At 42.5% G+C, this 23532-nt stretch overlaps 1 protein-coding gene across 1 annotated transcript in view; it reads left to right on the top strand.

Moving 5' to 3' along the window:
- Positions 1 to 3814: 3814 nt before the first annotated feature.
- Positions 3815 to 23532, top strand: part of LOC311111320 (neuronal acetylcholine receptor subunit alpha-7-like) — a gene marked incomplete at both ends in the record, with an annotated part of 38529 nt that continues 18811 nt past the window's right edge. The window contains 5 exons of the mRNA XM_084154041.1: positions 3815 to 3872; positions 13844 to 13983; positions 14252 to 14296; positions 17103 to 17212; positions 19675 to 19754. Of these exons, the coding sequence (XP_084010167.1) occupies positions 3815 to 3872; positions 13844 to 13983; positions 14252 to 14296; positions 17103 to 17212; positions 19675 to 19754 (433 nt within the window). The remainder of the gene's footprint in view (positions 3873 to 13843; positions 13984 to 14251; positions 14297 to 17102; positions 17213 to 19674; positions 19755 to 23532) is intronic.

Raw genomic sequence — 23532 nt, 5'->3', positions numbered from 1 at the left:
GGTCTTGGCTGGGAAGACTGCAGTGTGAAAAACACGAGGGAAGCAACATAGAAAATAGCGTGTTTACTGACATGCATGAGAAGTTCTCTACAGGTCTGATCTATGAAATGTTATTACTGTTCCATTTCTCCGTAGTTCAAATACTTAACCATTTAGTTATTGTGGTGGGTCATTCTTGAATTGCGGTGGAAATGCTGTCCCTCGACTTTGGCACCATGTAAAAATGACAAATACTGCATTTTCCATTTTATTTAACTGTTGTTCGATAAGAAAACATGTATTCGTCCTTTATACTGCAACATGTTTTAATGACTCCAACTTAAGTGTATGTAAACTTTCGACTTAAACTGTAGCATGTCACTGACTCCTGCTTTGTAAGCAAGCTGCGTGCATGTAAGCTTATCTGTTGGTGAACACTAAGCCAGTCACGGTTGTAGGTGTGAAGAACCCCTGAGGATGTTTCCTCACACCGTATTATATACAGACCTTTTGATTTTCATCTTAGGAAAGCTTTTTATGTTTGTTTCTCTCTGTGCGTCCCTGTAGCCTCATTCAAAGGGTACGAGAGGGACAATTAGTGTTTGGTATTGTGTTAAATACATAGATAGAAAATAGTGAATTTAGTATCTCAATATGTCACCTCAATCATGAACACAATAGGTCCACTCACTACATTATTGAAAAAAATACAAAACTGTAATTCTATTGGACGATCACTATATGTCACCTCATGTTTAAAATAGAACATCCGTACCTGTGTACATATCTGAGCATCCTTTAGAAGAAACTAATGCAGTTCTGTCCAGCTATTCTGTCGAGCTGATATGTCATAAGAGCAGGTATGTCAAAAGAGGCTGAACTTTCATGAAGCTATCAGCATATGGAGGATGATCAGTGCCAGTTCGAAAATGAAATGCTTAAATGCTAAATAGGAATGTGAATATCATCAAAGCGTTTATATTTTCATATCAGTGTGCATGATGCCATAGTTATATTGCTAAGTTAAAATGATATAGAAAATGGTTAATTGAAAATTGGAAATGGTTAACAGAAATTCTAAATGAAAATGGTAAATGATAAACGCAAAAACGCCAAATGGTAAACAGAAAATTGTACATGCAAAGTGAAATTGAAAGTGGCTGTTTTTCATTTCCATTTTAATTTTCAAAATGTATGCAAATTGCTTCCTGGAGGAACCAGGAGAGCAACACCACACCCCCATGTAGTAGTACATCCTAGCCATGACATGATTTACCACACCCCCATGTAGTAGTACATCCTAGCCATGACATGATTTACTACACCCCCATGTAGTAGTACATCCTAGCCATGACATGATTTACTACACCCCCATGTAGTAGTACATCCTAGCCATGACATGATTTACTACACCCCCATGTAGTAGTACATCCTAGCCATGACATGATTTACTACACCCCCATGTAGTAGTACATCCTAGCCATGACATGATTTACTACACCCCCATGTAGTAGTACATCCTAGCCATGACATGATTTACTACACCCCCATGTAGTAGTACATCCTAGCCATGCCATGATTTACTACACCCCCATGTAGTAGTACATCCTAGCCATGACATGATTTACTACACCCCCATGTAGTAGTACATCCTAGCCATGACATGAGTTTAGGCTAGTGAAAGAGTTGGCCTGCTAAGCTGAAGCCTAGGCATTGACTCGGAGGCCAATGCAACTATTCAGGTCTCATGCATATGTGATCACTGAACCACCTCAGTTACAATTCACCATCCTTTGTCGACCCCCCTCCTCCTCACAGAGATCCATCTGAGTCACACTCAACATGTGTTGGTTTCATGAAATAAAAGATCCCAGAAATGTTCCATACGCACAAAAAGCTTATTTCTCTCAAATTTCGTGCACGAATTTGTTTACATCCCTGTTAGCGAGCATTTCTCCTTTGCCAAGATAATCCATTCACCTGACAGGTGTGGCATATCAAGAGGCTGATTAAACAGCATGATCATTACACAGGTGCACCTTGTGCTGGGGACAATAAAAGGCCTCTCTAAAATGTGCAGTTTTGTCACACAACACAATGCCACAGATACTTCAAATTTTGAGGGAGCGTGCAATTTGGCAGTACGTCCAACCGACCTCACAACCGCAGACCACGTGTGACATTGCCAGCCCAGGACCTCCACATCTGCCTTCTTCACCTGCGGGATCGTCTGAGACCAGCCACCTGGACAGCTGATGAAACTGAGGAGTATTTATGTCTGTAATAAAGCCCTTTTGTGGGGAAAAACTCATTCTGATTGTCTGGGCCTTGCTCCCCAGTGGGTGGACCTGGCTCCCAAGTCAAAATCAAATCAAATCAAATTGTATTTGCCACATGTGCCAAATACAACAGGTGTAGACATTACAGTGAAATGCTTACTTACAAGCCCTTAACCAACAATGCAGTTTTTAAGAGAAGAACAAAATAATTAAAAAAGTGTTAAGTAAAAAATACAAACAAATAGCAAATAATTAAAGAGCAGCAGTAAAATAAAATAACAATAGGGAGGCTATATATACAGGGGGTACCGGTACAGAGTCAATGTGCGGGGGCACCTGTTAGTCGAGGTAATTGTACATGTGGAGGAGTTAAAGTGACTATGCATGAATAATAAACAGAGTAGCAGCAGCGTAAAATATGCCCTCCCAGGCCCACCCATGGCTGCGCCCACGCCCAGTCATGTGAAATCCATAGATTAGGGCCTAATTCATTCATTTTAATGGACTGGTTTCCTTATATGAACTGTAACTCAGTGAAATCATGGAAATTGTTACATGTTGCGTTTATATTTTTGGCTTAGCAGGCTAAGATGTTGTTCTGGTGTACAGGACACCAGGTTCAAAACCTGTCATTACACTAGTCTAAAATCAATGCACAGAGAGCACGGCATGTCTAAGATGTACCACTGCATGGCGGTGTTGTGTTGCTGTCCTGGTTCATACCGCCAGGAAGCTATTTGAATACATACAACAACAAAAAAAATTGGCATTTTGAAAATGGAAACAGGCACTTTCCATTTCACTATTCACATTGCATATGCCATTTTCTGTGTACCATTACCTGTTCGCTTAACAGTTTCCATGTTTTATTAACCATTTCCTATGTTAATTTTCTTAACGTTGCAATTTTATTGTGGCATGAATCATGCGCACTAATATGAAAATATACATGCATTTATCATTTTCACATTTGAATTTAGCATTTCAATTTCAAAGTGGCACTGATTATCCTCCATATCAGCATTGTGTCAAAGAACAATCCAATCAACTGCGTTACTGAAAGAAATCAGAAACATTCATAAACACTTCAGATGTCATGTTTTAATAGCCCGTGCATTTACTTTTACATTTCCCCATTTGAAGTCACATGTAGACATCATTTGGCAAGCAAAATTGCTGTGCGTAATGTTTGTCCACAGTAGCCATCGTCAACATTGCTGCGCGCGTAAATTGTATAACTAGTCAAGTGGCACATTGTGTCCGGTACAGTGACAACGGTTTACTTTATTGCACTTTTGCGAAAGGCAACAGCAAGTCTGTCACTGCAGCGCCATGTAGCTGCAAATCATACTGAGAGACCAGACCCCTCTCTTGTCAAACATATTTAGTAGGAGGGGCGGCGGCGGCGGTGCTATCTAAGTCCCCAGTCCCACTGCTCCCTCCCCCTCCGCTCACATCTCTTCCAGCCTTCACACTTCAGTGAGGAAGGCTATGGAGGATGATCATTGATGTTTGATATTTCCGCGGGTCTATGCCAGACACTTCTATTCAACGCAATGATGGGTCCATGGAAAACTCTCCTCTACATTGCAGTCACTGCCTGCCTATTGAAGGGTGAGAAGTAATGCATGCCTTTTAATTTCATGTGCACCTGAGAGCATAAGCGTAGGTCATTATTATGTGTTGTTCTAAATGTTCATTAGATGTTTTAGTGGTTCATTAGATGTTTTATTCAGTGCTGCTTTCAAATAAAGTTGTTGGTCAACATCAGTGAATACATTTTCACAGTTACTGTGCTGAACATACTGTTATCAGTCCATGTTTTCAATGCATGTATCCTAGCAACCACTGTCTGATCCTAATCTATCCATGCATTACTACTGTATATTCACATGTTGATTCGCAGGACTGGTTCAACAGGTTTGATTCAGGATGCTACTCAAAATCTGACATAAAAAGTTTAAAATTAATAAATCAAATGACAGCTTATAAATAAATATATGTTGTAATTGCATCTCCAACATCACTATGCAGATGGCTTTGGCAGGCACAATGAGAATGAAAAAGGACTTCTGTGCCATGCATATACATGTAGTTAAGACCAGTAAGCCTAGTTAGTTATTCCCCATTAGAGCTCTGAAGCTTTGATGAAGCATGCACTCCATATGATAATGTGCGGACATGATCTGCATATTCAAGCCACTGAGAAATAAGTGAAGCAACAATTATATTTTGAGAAAATGATGAGAAACAACCTTTGTCATGCCATTACATCCTGAGTGACAGTATTACCCACTCCCCTTCCTGCCTGTGCTTACGTTGGCAGCATATCTACTCTCTGTCTTTCCTTGTTCATGTTCAAGTTTGTTTATTTGTCATATACAGTGCGTTCGGAAAGTATTCAGAATACTTTCCGAATGCACTGTATACATGGAGTACACAGTGCAATGAAATGCTTACTTGCAGGTTCACCTCTCGTCAGGTTCACCCCTCAACAGGTTCAGCTCTCGTCAGGTTCACCTCTAGTCAGGTTCACCTCTCAACAGGTTCACCTCTCGTCAGGTTCACCTCTCATCAGGTTCACCTCTCGTCAGGTTCACCTCTCATCAGGTTCACCTCTAGTCAGGTTCACCTCTCATCAGGTTCACCTCTAGTCAGGTTCACCTCTCAACAGGTTCAGCTCTCGTCAGGTTCACCTCTAGTCAGGTTCACCTCTCATCAGGTTCACCTCTCGTCAGGTTCACCTCTCGTCAGGTTCACCTCTCGTCAGGTTCACCCCTCAACAGGTTCAGCTCTCGTCAGGTTCACCTCTAGTCAGGTTCACCTCTCAACAGGTTCACCTCTCGTCAGGTTCACCTCTCATCAGGTTCACCTCTAGTCAGGTTCACCTCTCGTCAGGTTCACCTCTCATCAGGTTCACCTCTCATCAGGTTCACCTCTAGTCAGGTTCACCTCTCATCAGGTTCACCTCTAGTCAGGTTCACCTCCCGTCAGGTTCACCTCTCGTCAGGTTCACCTCTCAACAGGTTCACTTCTCATCAGGTTCACCTCTCAACAGGTTCACCTCTCAACAGGTTCACCTCTCGTCAGGTTCACCTCTCATCAGGTTCACCTCTAGTCAGGTTCACCTCCCGTCAGGTTCACCTCTCGTCAGGTTCACCTCTCAACAGGTTCACCTCTCATCAGGTTCACCTCTCATCAGGTTCACCTCTCATCAGGTTCACCTCTAGTCAGGTTCACCTCTAGTCAGGTTCACCTCTCAACAGGTTCACCTCTCATCAGGTTCACCTCTCATCAGGTTCACCTCTCATCAGGTTCACCTCTCGTCAGGTTCACCTCTCGTCAGGTTCACCTCTCGTCAGGTTCACCTCTCAACAGGTTCACCTCTCTACAGGTTCACCTCTCAACAGGTTCACCTCTCTACAGGTTCACCTCTCATCAGGTTCACCTCTCATCAGGTTCACCTCTAGTCAGGTTCACCTCTAGTCAGGTTCACCTCTAGTCAGGTTCACCTCTCAACAGGTTCACCTCTCATCAGGTTCACCTCTCATCAGGTTCATCTCTCGTCAGGTTCACCTCTCAACAGGTTCACCTCTCATCAGGTTCACCTCTCATCAGGTTCATCTCTCGTCAGGTTCATCTCTCGTCAGGTTCACCTCTCGTCAGGTTCACCTCTCGTCAGGTTCACCTCTCATCAGGTTCACCTCTCATCAGGTTCACCTCTCATCAGGTTCACCTCTAGTCAGGTTCACCTCTAGTCAGGTTCACCTCTCGTCAGGTTCACCTCTCATCAGGTTCACCTCTCAACAGGTTCACCTCTAGTCAGGTTCACCTCTCATCAGGTTCACCTCTAGTCAGGTTCACCTCTCATCAGGTTCACCTCTCATCAGGTTCACCTCTAGTCAGGTTCACCTCTAGTCAGGTTCACCTCTCATCAGGTTCACCTCTAGTCAGGTTCACCTCTAGTCAGGTTCACCTCTCATCAGGTTCACCTCTAGTCAGGTTCACCTCTCATCAGGTTCACCTCTCATCAGGTTCACCTCTAGTCAGGTTCACCTCTCATCAGGTTCACCTCTCATCAGGTTCAGCAGCAAAAATAGAAGAAAGTAAATGGGTAAAGAAAGAGTAATAAAAAATAAAAAATGTCTGCTGAGGCACTCCATTTATTAAGACCTCCACTCTGGAGTCTCCAGTCTATTTGCAATACCTAATTGAATTCTCGGAGGGAGAGAGAGATCAAGATATTAAGAGTGAGAGGTAAAGATGGAGCGGGAGAAGGAGAGAGAGAATGTGAGAGGGGCAGAGAGAGCAACTAGCTCTCACAGTCTCACGTCAGAATTAGACGTTCATCCATGATTCTCAAATGTAAAATTTAGAAGTTATTGCAAACGTCAGATTTCAAAGTGTTTAAGGTTAAGTTTAGTCATTAACTCTGAAATCGTAAGGTTTTAACTTGAATAGTTAAGGTAAGGGTTAAGGTTTGGGATTGGCTTAAAACAAAAATAACTTTCTATCGCTGTATTCAACCTTTAGAATCAAAGGCAGATGCTTACGCCCATCTGCCATCCTGTCCACAACGCCCTAGCTAAACAGAAACCTACTTGAAGGAACCAACGCTCACTGTTGCCCCTAGTGGCCGGTTTCCACATCATCTCCCAACGTCCTCAGACATGAATGGATGTCGAATACTGACTTGTATCACAGGTGACCTGGCTGGAGAGAGATGGAGAAGTAGAGAGATTAAGAGTGAAAGATAGAGATGGAGAGAGGGAGAGAGGGTGAGAGGGGTAGAGAGAGAGAGAGAGAGAGAGAGAGAGAGAGAGAGATGGAGAGAGGGATAGTCTTGGCAAGCTCTCTGCTTTATCCATCTAACTGACATTAGTGGGTCTCCTAGATTTAATCAAGAAGTCCAGGAGATGCTTTGTCTCCGTCCTCCCCAGCCTCCCTTGGTATTGGCAAAAGCATCAGAAAGCTACTTTGTATTACCGCGTCAGTAATATTACTAATGTACCCTGATGAATGACTGATACATCTTTACACAATAACACAGTGATGTTATCCCACTGATGGTAACACTGAAATTAGATTATGAAGAGGGCCCGAGATCCGGGGGGGGGGAATCAGACCGGAGACAAAGAACAAGCTTTTATCTGATCTTCCAGTTCTGAGAGCCTCTTTATGCGACCTGGGTAACTGATGAGGGACATAGATGTTTTCTTACAGAACTTAGAAACAATTTCAAAATAGACAGTGAACCCTTGAGCTCTCCTAGCAACCAAATCAATGGAGTAAAGTGCTTTCCCAGAGATGTTTGTGGGTGGTTGGGCTTTGGCTTTTAGAAAGGTAAGTAGGTGTCTAAAGCGCCTTCAAACAGAGTGAGACCTTTTCAGAGAATTAAAGAGGGAGGACTCTGAATGGACTGAATACACTGTGTTGTTATGGTCCATGCATAGCTGGGAGAAAACACCAGGGTCCTGTTCAGTGCAGCACACGTGACTAAATACTTTGCAACGGAAAACAAAAATCTGTGATCTCATTGGACAATTTTAGGTAGTTTCAAAATGTTTTCTCTGTACTGAACACAACCATGGACATGCAATTCCAATGACTGGTACTGTAGAATGGCTTAGTAAGACATGTCAGAGAGTACTGAAGTACTGAGAGTTAGGGTGTCGGTATGCTTCTCGCTGAATCTAGCTGGAGATCGTTTGATGAGCCTCTTGGATCAATAAGCAAACATCCAAATGAGCTGGACCAGCTGTCCACCAGGTGGTTTATAGTCTCTCTCATTCTCTCACTCTCATTCTCTCACTCTCATTCTCTCACTCTCATTCTCTCACTCTCATTCTCTCACTCTCATTCTCTCTCTCTGCATGCTGGGAGTGTTTGGTGCATGCTGGGAATTGTATGAGCGAGTGGTATCTGGAGGAGTTAGATGGCCTGTGTTTTCTTTTTTGTTTCTTTTTCTTGGTGGTTTTCCTTTTTTTATGCATGATGAAGGTTTCAAAAAAATAAAATTGTAATAGAATTAGGTATATTGTATTTCTTGTTGGAATTGCCCTGGTTTTGGTGGGGATGGCGACCCACATGGGGACGCCGTCCCTGTCACTTCGGCACGGCTTCAGGTGTGTTACTGAGGCTACTGTCACTGTGGAAGAGGTTCTGGTCGCCGTAGGAGAGAAGGTAGGCTATGAGAATGTTGCTTATGCGTCGCGGATGAATAAAGCGGTGGTGGTTTTTCTTAAAGAAGAGCGTCTTGTCAATTGGATGGTTGAGCATGGCGTACTTCTTAAAGGTATGTTTATTCAAGTTACGCCGCTTTTCCCTCCGTCGACAAGGGTAACAATTTCGAATGTACCGCCGTTTATTCCCAATGAGCTATTGGAGCGCAAGTTATTGCGGTTTGGAAAGTTTGCAAGTTCAATTAAAATTGTCCCGTTGGGTTGCAAACACCAGGCTCTGAAACAGGTTATGTCATTTCGGCGACAGGTGTTTATGTTTTTGGACTCACTGGAGCAGACTTTGGAGTTATCGTTTAAAGTCAAGTATGACAACAGACCGTATATGGCTTCTGCAAGTATGGGTAGTCAGCAGTGTTTTGAGTGTGGGGATGTTGGCCATAAGCGACATGCTTGCCCGAAAAGGGAGAAGGCGGAGGGAGGGACGCAGGTGGTCCTCGCAACGCCTGGGCCCACTGATGTAGGGAGAGGTGGGCTGACAGTAGTAAAGCAGGCACAAGCACCTGTTGCTGAGGAACAAGTTGTTTGTGTTGAGGGTACTGAGTTGCAGCTTGGACCAGAGGGGAACATAGCATCTGATGTGCAGCAGAATATTGTTGAAGGAGGTAAGGACGGATCTGGGGAGCCATTTCCCCAGACTGGTAAGGAGATGCCCAGTACAAGTGATGGAATACAGGAGGGGGTTCAGGTGGAGCTTGTCTCCCAGGTAGTGAAGGAGATGTCCATTATGAGTAATGGGGTACAGGAGGGGGTTCAGGTGGGGCTAGTCTCCCAGGCAGTGGAGGAGATGTCCATTATGAGTAATGGGGTACAGGAGGGGGTTCAGGTGGGGCTAGTCTCCCAGGCAGTGGAGGAGATGCCCGGTACGAGTGATGGGGTGCAAGTGGGTAGTGTTGAGAGGGGAGTCAGGGGTCTGTGGCCTCAGTTGAGGAGGATCAGGAGAAGGATATGGACATTTCTGATATCACTGTTGATGGACCAGACTTTTGGGAAATCTGTTAAATTGGCAGATTTTTTAAATGTTGATGAGTTTGTGAGGTCAGCTGTGGTGTTACAGAAGACTGTGGGATTAGACCCGTTGAGTGTGAAGAAGCGTTTCCGCTGGAGGAAATGTGTTACTGCTGTCACGGCAACAAAAGGTAGTGGGAAACGTGGTAAGGTTAAGAGAAAATTAAAACAATGATGATTATCATGCCTCATAGGGTGCTTTTTTCTCTTTGTCTGTTTTCTCATTGGACAATTTTAGGTAGTTTCAAAACGTTTTCTTATGAGGGTTCTCGTCCTGTATCCTGTCAACGTGCTGTGCTTTCATTGTTGCCAAAAAAGGGGGATTATGCTCTTTTAAAAAACTGGCAACCTGTTGCATTGCTATGTGCAGAATATAAAAATTATATCTAAGTGTCTCACAAACAGGTTGAAAGAATATCTGAGGCTGTTGGTCCACAAGGACCAGTCTTACTGTGTACCTGACAGCTCCATTGTTGATAACTTGTTTCTAATAAGATATGTTTTAGACATTTGTAAATTGTCTGATGTGAATGTGGGTTTGCTTTCTTTGGATCAGGAGAAGGCTTTTGACCGTGTGGACCACCAGTACTTGTTCAAAACAATGAACGCCTTTGGGTGTGAGGATGTTTTTTTGTCTTGGATGAGTTTACTGGTGGTCCTCTGTAGCTCAATTGGTAGAGCATGGCGCTTGTAACGCCATGGTAATGGGTTCGATCCCCGGGACCACCCATACGTAAAAATGTATGCACACATGACTGTAAGTCGCTTTGGATAAAAGCGTCTGCTAAATGGCTTATTAATTATTATTATTATTATTATTATTATTATTACTGTATGCTGGTGCCTCATGTATGGTGAAGGTGGGGGGTGGTTTGAGCTGCCCCATCCCCGTCCAAAGGGGTATTAGGCAGGGATGCCTAATTTCAGGACAGTTATATGCTGTCTTATAGGGGAAGGGTGCTGGTAGCCAATAACCTAGCCGCCTCTACCCTGTGGCACAGACTAATGATACAAGAGCTTCAGAGGACCTTTGTCAATTTCTTCTGGTCTGGACAACATTGGATTAAAGTTGCAGCCCTGTCCCTGCCACTGCACAAGGGTGGGCAAGGCCTGGTGGACATTTCTTCTTGGATTATGGCTTTCTGGCTTCAAGCAGCCCAGAGACCGTTGTACAGTAATGGTTCTAGCTGGGTCGATACAGCCTACACATTGATGAGGAGAGCGGGCTGTTTGGGCACCTTTTCCTCTTAAAGCTAGATGGGGTGGTTTGTCTGGCCTGACTCCATTCTATGAGTCTGTTATGCAGGCTTGGAGAGTTTTCGACATTGTCCTGTAAGGGATGTGGCTTTTTTGAAGAGCCTATTTTTTATAACACTTTCATCCAGTCCTGTGCTATGGGTTCAGCCAGCCTATGTTCATGCCTGTTAGGTGTGGGGTGTACCAAGCTGGGTCATCTGATGCGGAGCTGGAGCAGATCGTTGGAGGAGCTGAGAGAAAGAATTCCTTGCCAGTACTTCATCGGCAGTATGTGACTGATGCTTCCAATTCTGATCGGTGGACGGAGGGTCTGGATTATGTGTTCCCTGCGCTGAATGTTAGTGCTGCGGCGGAGGCATTAGAGGAGGATGTGGGGATGCTGCTTTACTTCGATACCCCAGAGCTGGGGGAGTTCAAGGAGGTGGGAAAGAAGGCCATGTACATAATATGTGTAAAAGTGCCCCGTGCTTCTTCCCTGGAAGGGGTAAAATCAACGAGGTGGGCGGATGTGTTTGGTCCAGCTGCCTCCCCAAAAGGCTGTTGGCAGTCAAATTGATAAGAGGACAGCTGACCTCCAATGGAGGATAATGCATGTAGCCATAGCCACCAATATGCATCTGGTACACCTGGATCCTACTGTTGGGGAGGGGTGTCCATTCTGTGCTGAGTCTGAAACTCTGGCACATCTGTTCTTACAGTGTCCCAGGTTGGTCGGGATGATTGACCTGATCACTAGTTGGTTCTCAGCTCTGGGAGAGGTTTTCTCTTCCCAAATGTTTATATTTGGGCCAAAGTACAGGTTTAGTCGAAGGGGTGTAGTTCTCTTGCTTACAGTGAGGGAAAAAAGTATTTGATCCCCTGCTGATTTTGTACGTTTGCCCACTGACAAAGAAATGATCAGTCTGTAATTTTTTTTTTTTTTTTTTTTTTTCACCTTTATTTAACCAGGTAAGCCAGTTGAGAACAGGTTCTCATTTACAACTGCGACCTGGCCAAGATAAAGCAAAGTAGTGCAATAAAAACAACACAGAGTTACATATGGGGTCAAAAAAAACATAAAGTCAGAAATACAACAGAAAATATATATACAGTGTGTGCAAATGTAGCAAGTTATGGAGGTAAGGCAATAAATAGGCTATAGTGCAGAATAATTACAATAGTATTAACACTGGAATGCTAGATGTGCAAGAGATGATGTGCAAATAGAGATACTGGGGTGCAAAAGAGCAAAATAAATAACAATATAGGGATGAGGTAGTTGGGTGGGCTAATTTCAGATGGGCTGTGTACAGGTGCAGTGATCGGTAAGGTGCTCTGACAACTGATGCTTAAAGTTATTGAGGGAGATAAGAGTCTCCAGCTTCAGAGATTTTTGCAATTCGTTCCAGTCATTGGCAGCAGAGAACTGGAAGGAATGGCGGCCAAAGGAGGTGTTGGCTTTGGGAATGACCAGTGAGATATACCTGCTGGAGCGCAGACTACGGGTGGGTGCTGCTATGGTGACCAATGAGCTAAGATAAGGCGGGGATTTGCCTAGCAGTGATTTATAGATGGCCTGGAGCCAGTGGGTTTGACGACGAACATGTAGTGAGGACCAGCCAACAAGAGCGTACAGGTCACAGTGGTGGGTAGTGTATGGGGCTTTGGAGACAAAACGGATGGCACCGTGATAGACTACATCCAATTTGCTGAGTAGAGTGTTGGAGGCTATTTTGTAAATGACATCGCCGAAGTCAAGGATCGGTAGAATAGTCAGTTTTACGAGGGCATGTTTGGCAGCATGAGTGAAGGAGGCTTTGTTGCGAAATAGGAAGCCGATTCTAGACTTTGGATTGGAGATTCTTTATGTGAGTCTGGAAGTTGAGTTTACAGTCTAACCAGACACCTAGATATTTGTAGTTGTCCACATACTCTAGGTCAGACCCGTCGAGAGTGGTGATTCTAGTAATTTTAATGGTAGGTTTATTTGAACAGTGAGAGACAGAATAACAACAAAAACATGTACCGTCAAATCTTGGGTGAGAACCTCCTTCCCTCAGCCAGGGCATTGAAAATGGGTCGCGGATGGGTATTCCAGCATGACAATGACCCAAAACACACGGCCAAGGCAACAAAGGAGTGGCTCAAGAAGAGTCATGTTTTGCAGAGGGGTCAAATACTTATTTCCCTCATTAAAATGCAAATCAATTTATAACATTTTTGACATTTGTTTTTCTGGATTTTGTTGTTGTTATTCTGTCTCTCACTGTTCAAATAAACCTACCATTAAAATTATAGACTGATCATGTCTTTGTCAGTGGGCAAACGTACAAAATCAGCAGGGGATCAAAAACTTTTTTCCCTCACTGTAACTTTGTCAGGGGCAGCTAAATTAGCAATTTGGAAGACACAAAAGAACAGTATTCGGGGACAGGGGTCTGTGGATGTGGTGGGAATGCTGGAGGGGATGTTGGCAGCGAGACAGAGGGTTGAGTTTGTCTGCTACAAAATGGTTAAAAACATTGGGCTGTTTATGAGTTAATGGGGTTGTTGTGTTTAGTTACTGTGGAGGAAGATTTGGTGTTGTGTTTCTAATTTATGTTTAACCATGTTTTTGTTTGTTTGAGTGTTTGTCTTGTGGGTTCCCAGACCAAATAAAGTTTTTTTTAAACTCACACACTCTCTCTCTCTCTCTCTCTCTCTCTCTCTCTCTCTCTCTCTCTCTCTCTCTCTCTCTATCTCTCTCATTCTCTCTCTCTCTCTCATTCTCTCTCTCTCTCTCATTCTCTCTCTCTCTCTCATTCTCTCAGTATATTGGAGAGTAAGCTAAAAGGTGTATGGTCCATCTGCTGCTCATGTTTACAGCATTATCTCATTTTGCTTTGGGTCATGTATGTGACAGAGGTAGTGAAAGTGAAAGACATTAGTAAAAAAGCATGACCATTTTTTACCACACGGTGGTTAACAAGACATGTTATTTTCGACTGTACAACAGGGACTACACACACATCTACGTACAGTCTATCGATCTTCAGAGAATACCAAGCACATTTTAAAACAGAGGCTCAAATGTGTACCTCTGTTGTGGTTTTCTCCTGGCAGTGTCCCTCCAAGGGGAGCCTCAGCGGAGGCTGTATAAGGATCTTATGGCCAACTACAACCCACTAGAAAGGCCAGTGTTCAATGACACCCACTCCCTCACCGTCAACTTCAGCTTTAGTTTGATGCAGATCATGGACGTGGTGAGTTACTGTGGTACGCAGGTTAACCGAGCTGACGTTTTAGCGCTAGCCCAACACTAACAAACCTGATTCAACTCAAATCATGGGCTTGGTGATTTGTTTTATTTGTTTTATCAGATGTGTTAGCGCTGGGCTGGAACAAAAATGTTCACCCCCTCGGGGGTTCTTCAGGAATGGATTGAGAAACACTGAGTTATTGTATTACCTGCTATGTCTTTATTCAATGATGTTACAATCTGACATGTTCATCTATCTCTCAATGCAACAGGATGAGAAGAACCAGGTTTTAACAACCAACATATGGTTGCAGCTGGTAAGACATTTTTCCATTTGCCTGTTTTAACAGGTTTAATTTAGACTATATACTATACTATACTACTAGGGGTGTAACGATTCGTTTTAACAACGATTCGATTTGTATCACGATTTGTGGTTGTCGATACGATTCAAGGACGATATTGGTTCATTTAGAACGATACGATCCGAAACGATTCAGTGACTTGAAATCGATTCAGTAACCTTTTAGCCAAAAATTCAACCAGTGTGACTGAAATAAATACCTGGATACTGGACAGTGCAGGTGAAGTTTCCTAGATTCCTGTTTCTTGTAAGGACCGCAATGGTGGCTTGATAATTTCTCGCTCGTCGGCTTCTCCTCTGTCGTCCGCCATGCTATGTTTTGTTGTCTTTGCGCCTTTGCGCTGCTGCTGGCGCGGGGCGATGACGTCACGGATAGGCAGACTGAATCGAGTAATGTTTAAAGCCTTTATCATTAAAAGTGCTAAGAAAAAACATCCATATAAAGTCTGACGTGCTTAAATCCAATGGGTTATTTCCTAGTATCGATACAATCGATTTATTACATTTTAAAACGATGTTAGATTGATATATGTTGTCCAAAAGGCCAACTTGCCGAGCACAGATCGATGTAGTTGGATCATAGGAATATAAATCGATACATCGATGTAGTAGATGGATCGTTACACCCCTATATACTACGCTACACTACACTGCACTATACTACACCATACTATACTACACCTTCATCAATCTTGCAAATTGGTAAACTCAGGAACAATAACTAAGCCACTCAGTCACACAAAACTGAGGGAAGATTGTGTTTATGTTTTATGACACTAAGCTCTCTCCCGCTCTCGCCTCATCAGCAAACTGTATGAATGTTGTGTTGTCTGGGCAACCTCCAGAGAGTCAGTCCTTCATAGTGCCAATCCATAGACCAATCCATAGACCTTATAGACGGATTTAACCTTACTCCAGAAACAGGCTACTATAGTATCCCTCTGATTTACTATCCATCGTCTTTGGCTCAATCCCCTGGTGGGGAAGACAATGCCACATTAAGAGGATGAAATATAGACAAACCAACATCCATCTCTAGACTTGGATGTGATCTGTTTGAGCACGCGGGGCAGCTTGCTAAAGAAAGTAATTGAGACTGTGTGGATATTGTTCCACTTACAGTACACTCATAAGGTGGTGTACCCTCCATCTGTTATGTCTGCCAACACTTATCGATTACAGCACTTATGACTGCCAACCTCCCATATAAAGAATGAAAACTGACAATACACAAGAACATGTAGTTATTTGACTGGGTATGCTTAGTCATGCTCCATACTGGGGCTACGTTTGTTGTGATGTGTCATGGCATATCAGACCTGACGTATGGAAACTTCACCTTGCTACACAAGGCTACAATCTAGTGTTGTTGACATTATAAACAGTCCATGCACCTCCTCTCACAACTCAAAGTATGATACAGGATATGTAGGCTATTGTAAGATTCATGACCTTTTCAGACCAATCATTTCCAATCCTCCAACTCAGTGATGACGGTCACTATGTCCATGGCTTGTTTAGTCATCTACATTTGGATTAGAGTTGGAATATATACAGGGAACTGCCAAAATAAAGGAAACACCAATATAAAGTGTCTTAATAGGGCGTTGGGCCACCACCAGCCGCCAGAACAGCTTCAATGCACCTTGGCAAAGTGTCTGGAACTCTAATGGAGGGATGTGACATCATTCTTCCACAAGAAATTCAATAATTCAGCGTTTTGTTGATGGTGGTGGAAAACGCTGTCTCATGCGCCGCTCCAGAATCTCCCATAAGTGTTCAGTTGGGTTGAGATCTGGTGACTGAGACACACACCCTTTAAACACCCCTATGCTCCTTTGAGACCCCTCTTTCAAAGTCACTGAGATCTCTTCTTCTAGCCATGGTAGCCATAGTTATGGGCAACTGGGCATTTTTATACATGACCCTAAGCATGATGGGATATTAATTGCTTAATTAACTCAGGAACCACAACTGTGTGGAAGCACCTGTTTCAATATACTTTGTATCCCTCATTTATTCAAGTGTTTCCTTTATTTTGGCAGTAAAATGTAGATCTTAGAAAAGATTGGAACATAGCCTTAATCCCATAAAATGTAAATACCTTGATACACTTGTTTATTATAGACTGGGACAGATTCTAATCTGATCTGCTCACTGTGTTTATTATAGACTGGGACAGATTCTAATCTGATCTGCTCTGTATGTTTAATAAAGACAGGCTTCTGTCAGCAATACCCTTATACCACAGGAGGCTGCTGAGGGGAGGACGGCTCATAATAATGGCTGGAATGGAGTAAATGGAATGGTATCAAACACGTGGAAAACTTGGGTTTGATGTGTTCGATATCATTCCACTGATTCCATTCCAGCCATTACTATGAGCCCGTCCTCCCCAATTAAGGTTCCACCGGCCGCCTGTGCCTTTAGACATAACAAACAGTTACACAAACAGTTAGTCATGACAAACAGTTCAAGTTAACACTCCTACACTCCTTATCCCCTTTTAAAGATGTTCCTTTTTAACAGCTTCTCAATTGTTGCTATGCGATGCCTGATTTCCCCGGTTACCACAAAACTTTGACCATTTCCCTGTTCAGATTAATCTGCATAGATGGATACTTTGTTTATCAACCCGTGATTAGGTTCACCAAGCGATGCAAGGCCACAGAACCTCCCACTAATCGATTTAGCTTGTCTGGAACCGTGTGTGGAGGAGGGGTGAGAATATGATGAGTGTATGATGTTTCTCTCCCCAGTACTGGAATGATTATTACCTGCAGTGGAATCAGTCTGAATACCCTGGGGTGACCAACGTGAGATTCCCTGATAGCCAAATCTGGAAGCCAGACATCCTGTTGTATAACAGGTCAGTACTATGCCAGTAATCTTGGACCCCGTAACCAATTCTTGCTCTAGATAGCTGGCCAACTCCATTTATATGTACTGTATGTCTGTGACAAGAGCTTAGCATTAGTATGGCCTATAATGTATTCCAATGAGGCGGAAACAGGACTAATACAGTTTGTAAGACAGGTGTTGAGCTCATACATCTTGGACATGAAATGCTTTTGGACACGTGATATCATATTGCCCTATCATGACATAGTGTTGATTTGAGGAAATAAACTCTTATCCCAACATTGGAAATGTCCAATACACAGATTATAATAGCTTATTTAGGAGCCAGCCTGATCTGGTCAGCTTACATTATCATGTGCATTTTATGTAAGGCTGGCCAGCGAGGCTATTCTTCAGGCAATAAAAGTCAGAATAAAGCAAAATAGTATTTCACCCAAAATGCAGTTTTCCATATGCTATTCTATACCATTAACCCTCATAGGCTTTCTTCAAGGACAATCACAATGATTAAAATGTAAATACGTGAAAATAAAATTGTAACAGCAGAACACCTTGCCTGTTTCTCCTAATGCAGAACACCCTGCCTGTTTCTCCTAATGCAGAACACCCTGCCTGTTTCTCCTAATGCAGAACACCCTGCCTGTTTCTCCTAATGCAGAACACCCTGCCTGTTTCTCCTAATGCAGAACACCCTGCCTGTTTCTCCTAATGCAGAACACCCTGCCTGTTTCTCCTAATGCAGAACACCTTGCCTGTTTCTCCTAATGCAGAACACCCTGCCTGTTTCTCCTAATGCAGAACACCCTGCCTGTTTCTCCTAATGCAGAACACCCTGCCTGTTTCTCCAAATGCAGAACACCCTGCCTGTTTCTCCTAATGCAGAACACCCTGCCTGTTTCTCCTAATGCAGAACACCCTGCCTGTTTCTCCTAATGCAGAACACCCTGCCTGTTTCTCCTAATGCAGAACACCCTGCCTGTTTCTCCTAATGCAGAACACCCTGCCTGTTTCTCCTAATGCAGAACACCCTGCCTGTTTCTCCTAATGCAGAACACCCTGCCTGTTTCTCCTAATGCAGAACACCCTGCCTGTTTCTCCTAATGCAGAACACCCTGCCTGTTTCTCCTAATGCAGAACACCCTGCCTGTTTCTCCTAATGCAGAACACCCTGCCTGTTTCTCCTAATGCAGAACACCCTGCCTGTTTCTCCTAATGCAGAACACTACTTTTTCATCCCTATTTGTCACTGTTCTATTGAACAAAGCCTTAGTTTCACCCCGGTCAATTACATTCCACTACAGTGGCGTTTTGCCTCCCGTGGAACGGCAACTCTTTTAACTTTCTCTCACCTTCCTCCATTCCTATTGAAACCCTTGGGAGTTAATTTGGAGGAGTGCATCGTGTGTTGCGAGAGACAGAGCTCTGACTAGGTCATCTCTAGGGAATTGTGGCTGCTGTTATGCTGCAACAAAAGAACCACACTTCAGGTCTTCTATCACACGGTAACCCAGCAAATAATGAGACAGAGAAATACTCATTTTCGAAGGCAAGCATATCTTTTTAGCTTTTTAACACACACTACTGTGTTACAATTGATACAGTACATGTTCTTTGCCATGTAATCCTTTGTGAGCAGCATGAATGGATGTGGAGATACATTATGGTAAACAGTCTGTGTTGCTCTAGTGTTTTATAGCCGTATGATTCATGATTATGTTTTTCACAGCTCAAGGTCATACTACCACACCAATAAAAGACTGTCGTGTTGCTGTCTGCACATTAATGCATTGGTTCCCAACCCTCTTGTAAGGGCCTGTCTGCACATTAATGCATTGGTTCCCAACCCTCTTGTAAGGGCCTGTCTGCACATTAATGCATTGGTTCCCAACCCTCTTGTAAGGGCCTGTCTGCACATTAATGCATTGGTTCGCAACCCTCTTGTAAGGGCCTGTCTGCACATTGATGCATTGGTTCCCAACCCTCTTGTAAGGGCCTGTCTGCACATTAATGTAGTGGTTCCCAACCCTCTTGTAAGGGCCTGTCTGCACATTAATGTAGTGGTTCCCAACCCTCTTGTAAGGGCCTGTCTGCACACATTAATGTAGTGGTTCCCAACCCTCTTTTAAGGGCCTGCCATCCGCTCCAGTGCAAGCACACCTAATTAAACAAGTCAACCAATCAGCACACCTAATTCAACCAGTCAACCAATCAGCACACCTAATTCAACCAGTCAACCAATCAGCACACCTAATTCAACTAGTCAACCAATCAGCACACCTAATTCAACTAGTCAATCAGCACACCTAATTCAACTAGTCAATCAGCAAGGCAATCTTTAGTTGAATCAGCTGTGCTACTGTAGTGTTGGAATGTAACTCATATTTGGGATGGCTGGGCATCCCCAAGGAGCGGGTTTGGGAACGACTGCACTAATGCCCACTAACTGAACACAGCCATGTTCTCCCATAGTGCTGATGAGAGGTTTGATGCTACCTTCCATACCAATGTGTTGGTCAACTCCTCTGGGTCCTGCTCCTACTTGCCTCCAGGTAAGTCTAGCTCAAGTATCATCCCTGGATATCCATATTCAATACCTCCAACAATAACTCTGTATTCCCAAGTCAGTTCCACTGAACCATAAAAGCTCACCTTCTATGATTTTGACCTTTTCCGTTGGCTCCGGGGTAAAGTTTCCCCTAGGTACAGATCCAGGACCAGCTTCCCCTCCCCCAATCATAGCCTTAACCATTAACTTCACTCTACTCCTGGAAAGAAAGTGTACCCAAACGCGCTTCAGCCCAGCTTGAACAAAATAAATTGACCCGTTGAAGTGTCCTGGGGTAAGGAAGGATTTTTGGATTCACTCTACTCCTTTTTAGTTACCTTGAGGTCATTTCAAGTTTCAGGGAAGATGACGCCACAACGTGAGGCTAGTCTTGCTAGGACTATCTGACCTCCACTACACAAGCCAAAGGCCCAGTCAGTCATTGGATCAATATTGTGGTAGGAAGGATGCTTAAGCTTTCAAAGCACTGTATGTATTGTTTCGTCCAACGTCCCGGAAACATAATCCAATTTCATCTTTGATATCAGATGATTCTGAAAGCTCTACGTTATGTTCAATTGACCGTCTGTTCTTTTAAAGGGGCAATCTGCAGTAGCTACATCCATTTTTGGGCGTATAATTGTTGGATAAATTAATTATATGAACCCATTGATTCTTTAGGAATATATCTTATAAATGCCCAATGAGCTTAGTTTAACTGTCGTACCGCATCGGAAACCAAAATATATGTTTGTTTTACTCCAACGTTTGTAAACAAACACTGTGTAGCCTCACGACATGGTTTAAACTACTATTTTGATATAATGGATGGTCAGACCTTGCATCCATAGCTCTGTATATGAATTAGAGTGGTTACATTTCTCCAGGCCCATCCCTCAGCTTTTTAGCGAAATGGGGCGGGAGAGCGCTTTGTTATTGTTTCAACTGCTGATTGCAGCTTTATAGATGTGTCCTTGAGGTTATGACAATGACCCATTCTCAACATTTAAACCCAGCGTGAGAAAGGAATGCAATTCATTTTGGTTGAGGGGGATTTTTATACAGTACTTATACTGTAAGTGAAATAAACCCAGTTAACCTTGTTTTAATATAAACCCCAATGTAATATTGTTCGGACATTTGATGTCCATACAAAGCAGATTTAGCACCATCCTGTCATTTGAGAAATATTGCTTGGAAATACATGTCTTTGTGTTATCACAAAATAGACTACTTCAATGTTGCACTGTTATTATCTGTCTATTTCTACACTTCTGGGAGCCTGAAATTGGTGCAGAGTAATAATAGTAAGAAGAAGAAGTTTAGAATGCTGCATCTTTCATTCCAACCAACACAAAACCACTCCAGTTTTAGCCCCACTTCACTGCAGATTAAATCAACGTATTTTTTTTACTTTTCTAACTTGTACATCGTTTTTTCTCCCACCCATACCCAAGAGACCCGACAATCCTCCTGTAACTTCCCTTCAGTCACTCAGGGTGCAGGTCTCATCATGGCTTAGTCCCAAACAGCACCCTATTACCTATGTAGTCCACATGCACTACTTTTGACTAAGCCTACATCACATGTAGGGGGGTCATTCTACAGATTCGGTGCCTTTTGTGATTGAGGAGGATGAAACAATGAACATTAAAATCTTAAGCTTTTTTTTATTTGATGTGACAAAGTAATGTGTGTACTTGATAGAAAATACCTTTTCCCATCTCAATGTAGAGTATTAAGTTATTATTCTGTATTATTTTCTCAAACAAGTCCCAATTTAATTCAACCCCGTCACAGTCATTTTGTTATTCAACTATTCATTTTTCCAATAAGCTTGAGATCAGCTTCTGGCATAATCTCACAGTTTAGATGTCCCTTGTAAATAATGGCATATTGTAATTAAAGAGAAAATCAAGAAAAACTGACCAGCACCATCCTTTCCAGTTTACGATGAAGAAATTTCTAATCTAACTCCACATTTTCGCAAGAAATGTGCAAGAATGCTGCGTAATTCCTGACAAAATTGAAATAACCTTATTTACCCTGATTTAATACACACAATAAAAACACTATTGATGTTATATTTTATGTATTTAATACAAAAATGTACAAAAATAATCTCGTAACAGGGATGAATGCACCGCAACAGGGTTGAAAATCATGTAACAGGGTTGAGTGAAAAGCATCACGTGTCATATGTTTTATCTTTTGAGATCACTAACATGTTGCCATTTTTTAAACATTTTAAACATTTTTAAACCTACTGTCAACATAGCTTTTAAAATCTAAAGAATCTAGATGAAAGCTAGACAGAGTAAAACACATTAATGAACTAATAACAGTAACAACATTTCATTGATTTCATAAAAATATCCATCTGATAATGGCAGGAGTCTGTTTGAACATTGAGCAAACATCTTAACATTGATAACCTATATAGGTCACATGTTGCCATTTTTTAACATTTTAAACTACTGTCAACATAGCTTTTAAAGTTTAAACAATCAAGATGAAATCTAGACAGATTAAAACACAGTAATAAACTAACAACAGTTACAACATTTCATTGATTTCATAGACATATCCAGAGTAATGGCAGGAATGTCTGTGTTGTTTGAATGTTTGAACATTAAGCAAACATCTTAACATTAATAACCTATAGGTAAGCCTACAGTTTGTTCACCATTTTTACTGAGAGAGCCTAGCCCACACTTCCTTCTGTATTTCCATGTGCCTAGAAGTCACCGGTTTAGGGGGATCAATGTGTTCCAAGATGTCCTCAAATGGATACCACAGGATATCATCAAGAAGTGGCCAGAAGTACCTATTTGGTCCAGCACAGCACATGCATTTGACCTGCACATGGGATTCATCTGTGGCTAGAATTATTCCGGGATAGAAATCGTCATCATATTTGGCCACGCACCATTTCCCGCATATGTCTGGATTTGCCCAATCAACCTCCCTCTGTGACACGACTGATGTAACTTTAGGGGTAAATGTGAAATGTTGTGTATTGAAACACTGGCATTCCAGTTTCTTGTTGTGGACTGTGCACATACAGCTTACATCACGGTAGGCAATTTGCCTTGCAGCCACACAAACAACTTGGTGGATCCGCATTGTGGATGGAACTACTGGCAAATTGGCTGGCATCTCTATGTGTGTTTCCTTTCTGCTGCTGTTTTTTCCATTGTTGAATCTGAAATTGTAGGTCAAGGTCAAGTCAATGACCTGCTTACTCTTCAAGACTAAATATTGTATCCTTTTAATCACTATGTAGTAAAATGAACATGAACTTGCAGATAATACTCCTAAATATGTCAATGTATATAGGAGAGAGAACAAATTAATTGTCACTTTTTTTAAGTTATTATTTTCAAAAATTCCTCGTACTTTTAGTTGATACTGTAAAACCGTAAACAACAAACATTCAACAAGAAAATATGATTGGTATTAAGCAATATACATTAAATATTGCTAAGATTTAACAGCTATTCAACCCTGTAACAGCCATTCAACCCCGTAACATTGAAAAATGTGATGGGGTTGAATGTGACAGGGTTGAAGATTTTGTGCTAATCTGTTGCTAATTCGGGATGCTAGCAGCTAGCAGTGTGCCACATGGCCTTATTCAACAAAAGACATTGTTATACTTCATAGCTATAAAAACAATTCTTGGTAAAATCTTAACTATGAATTCCCCCCCCCCCCCCAACATAGTTGAATACCTGAGATTGACAAAGCCCATATGTGCTTAAAAAACATGAAATATTTAT

This window comes from Coregonus lavaretus, assembly GCF_964263955.1.
Source record: "Coregonus lavaretus genome assembly, chromosome: 37".
Lineage (NCBI taxonomy): Eukaryota > Metazoa > Chordata > Actinopteri > Salmoniformes > Salmonidae > Coregonus > Coregonus lavaretus.
The sequence above is the reverse complement of the archived record's forward strand: the minus strand, read 5'-3'. Positions and strand labels throughout refer to the sequence as shown.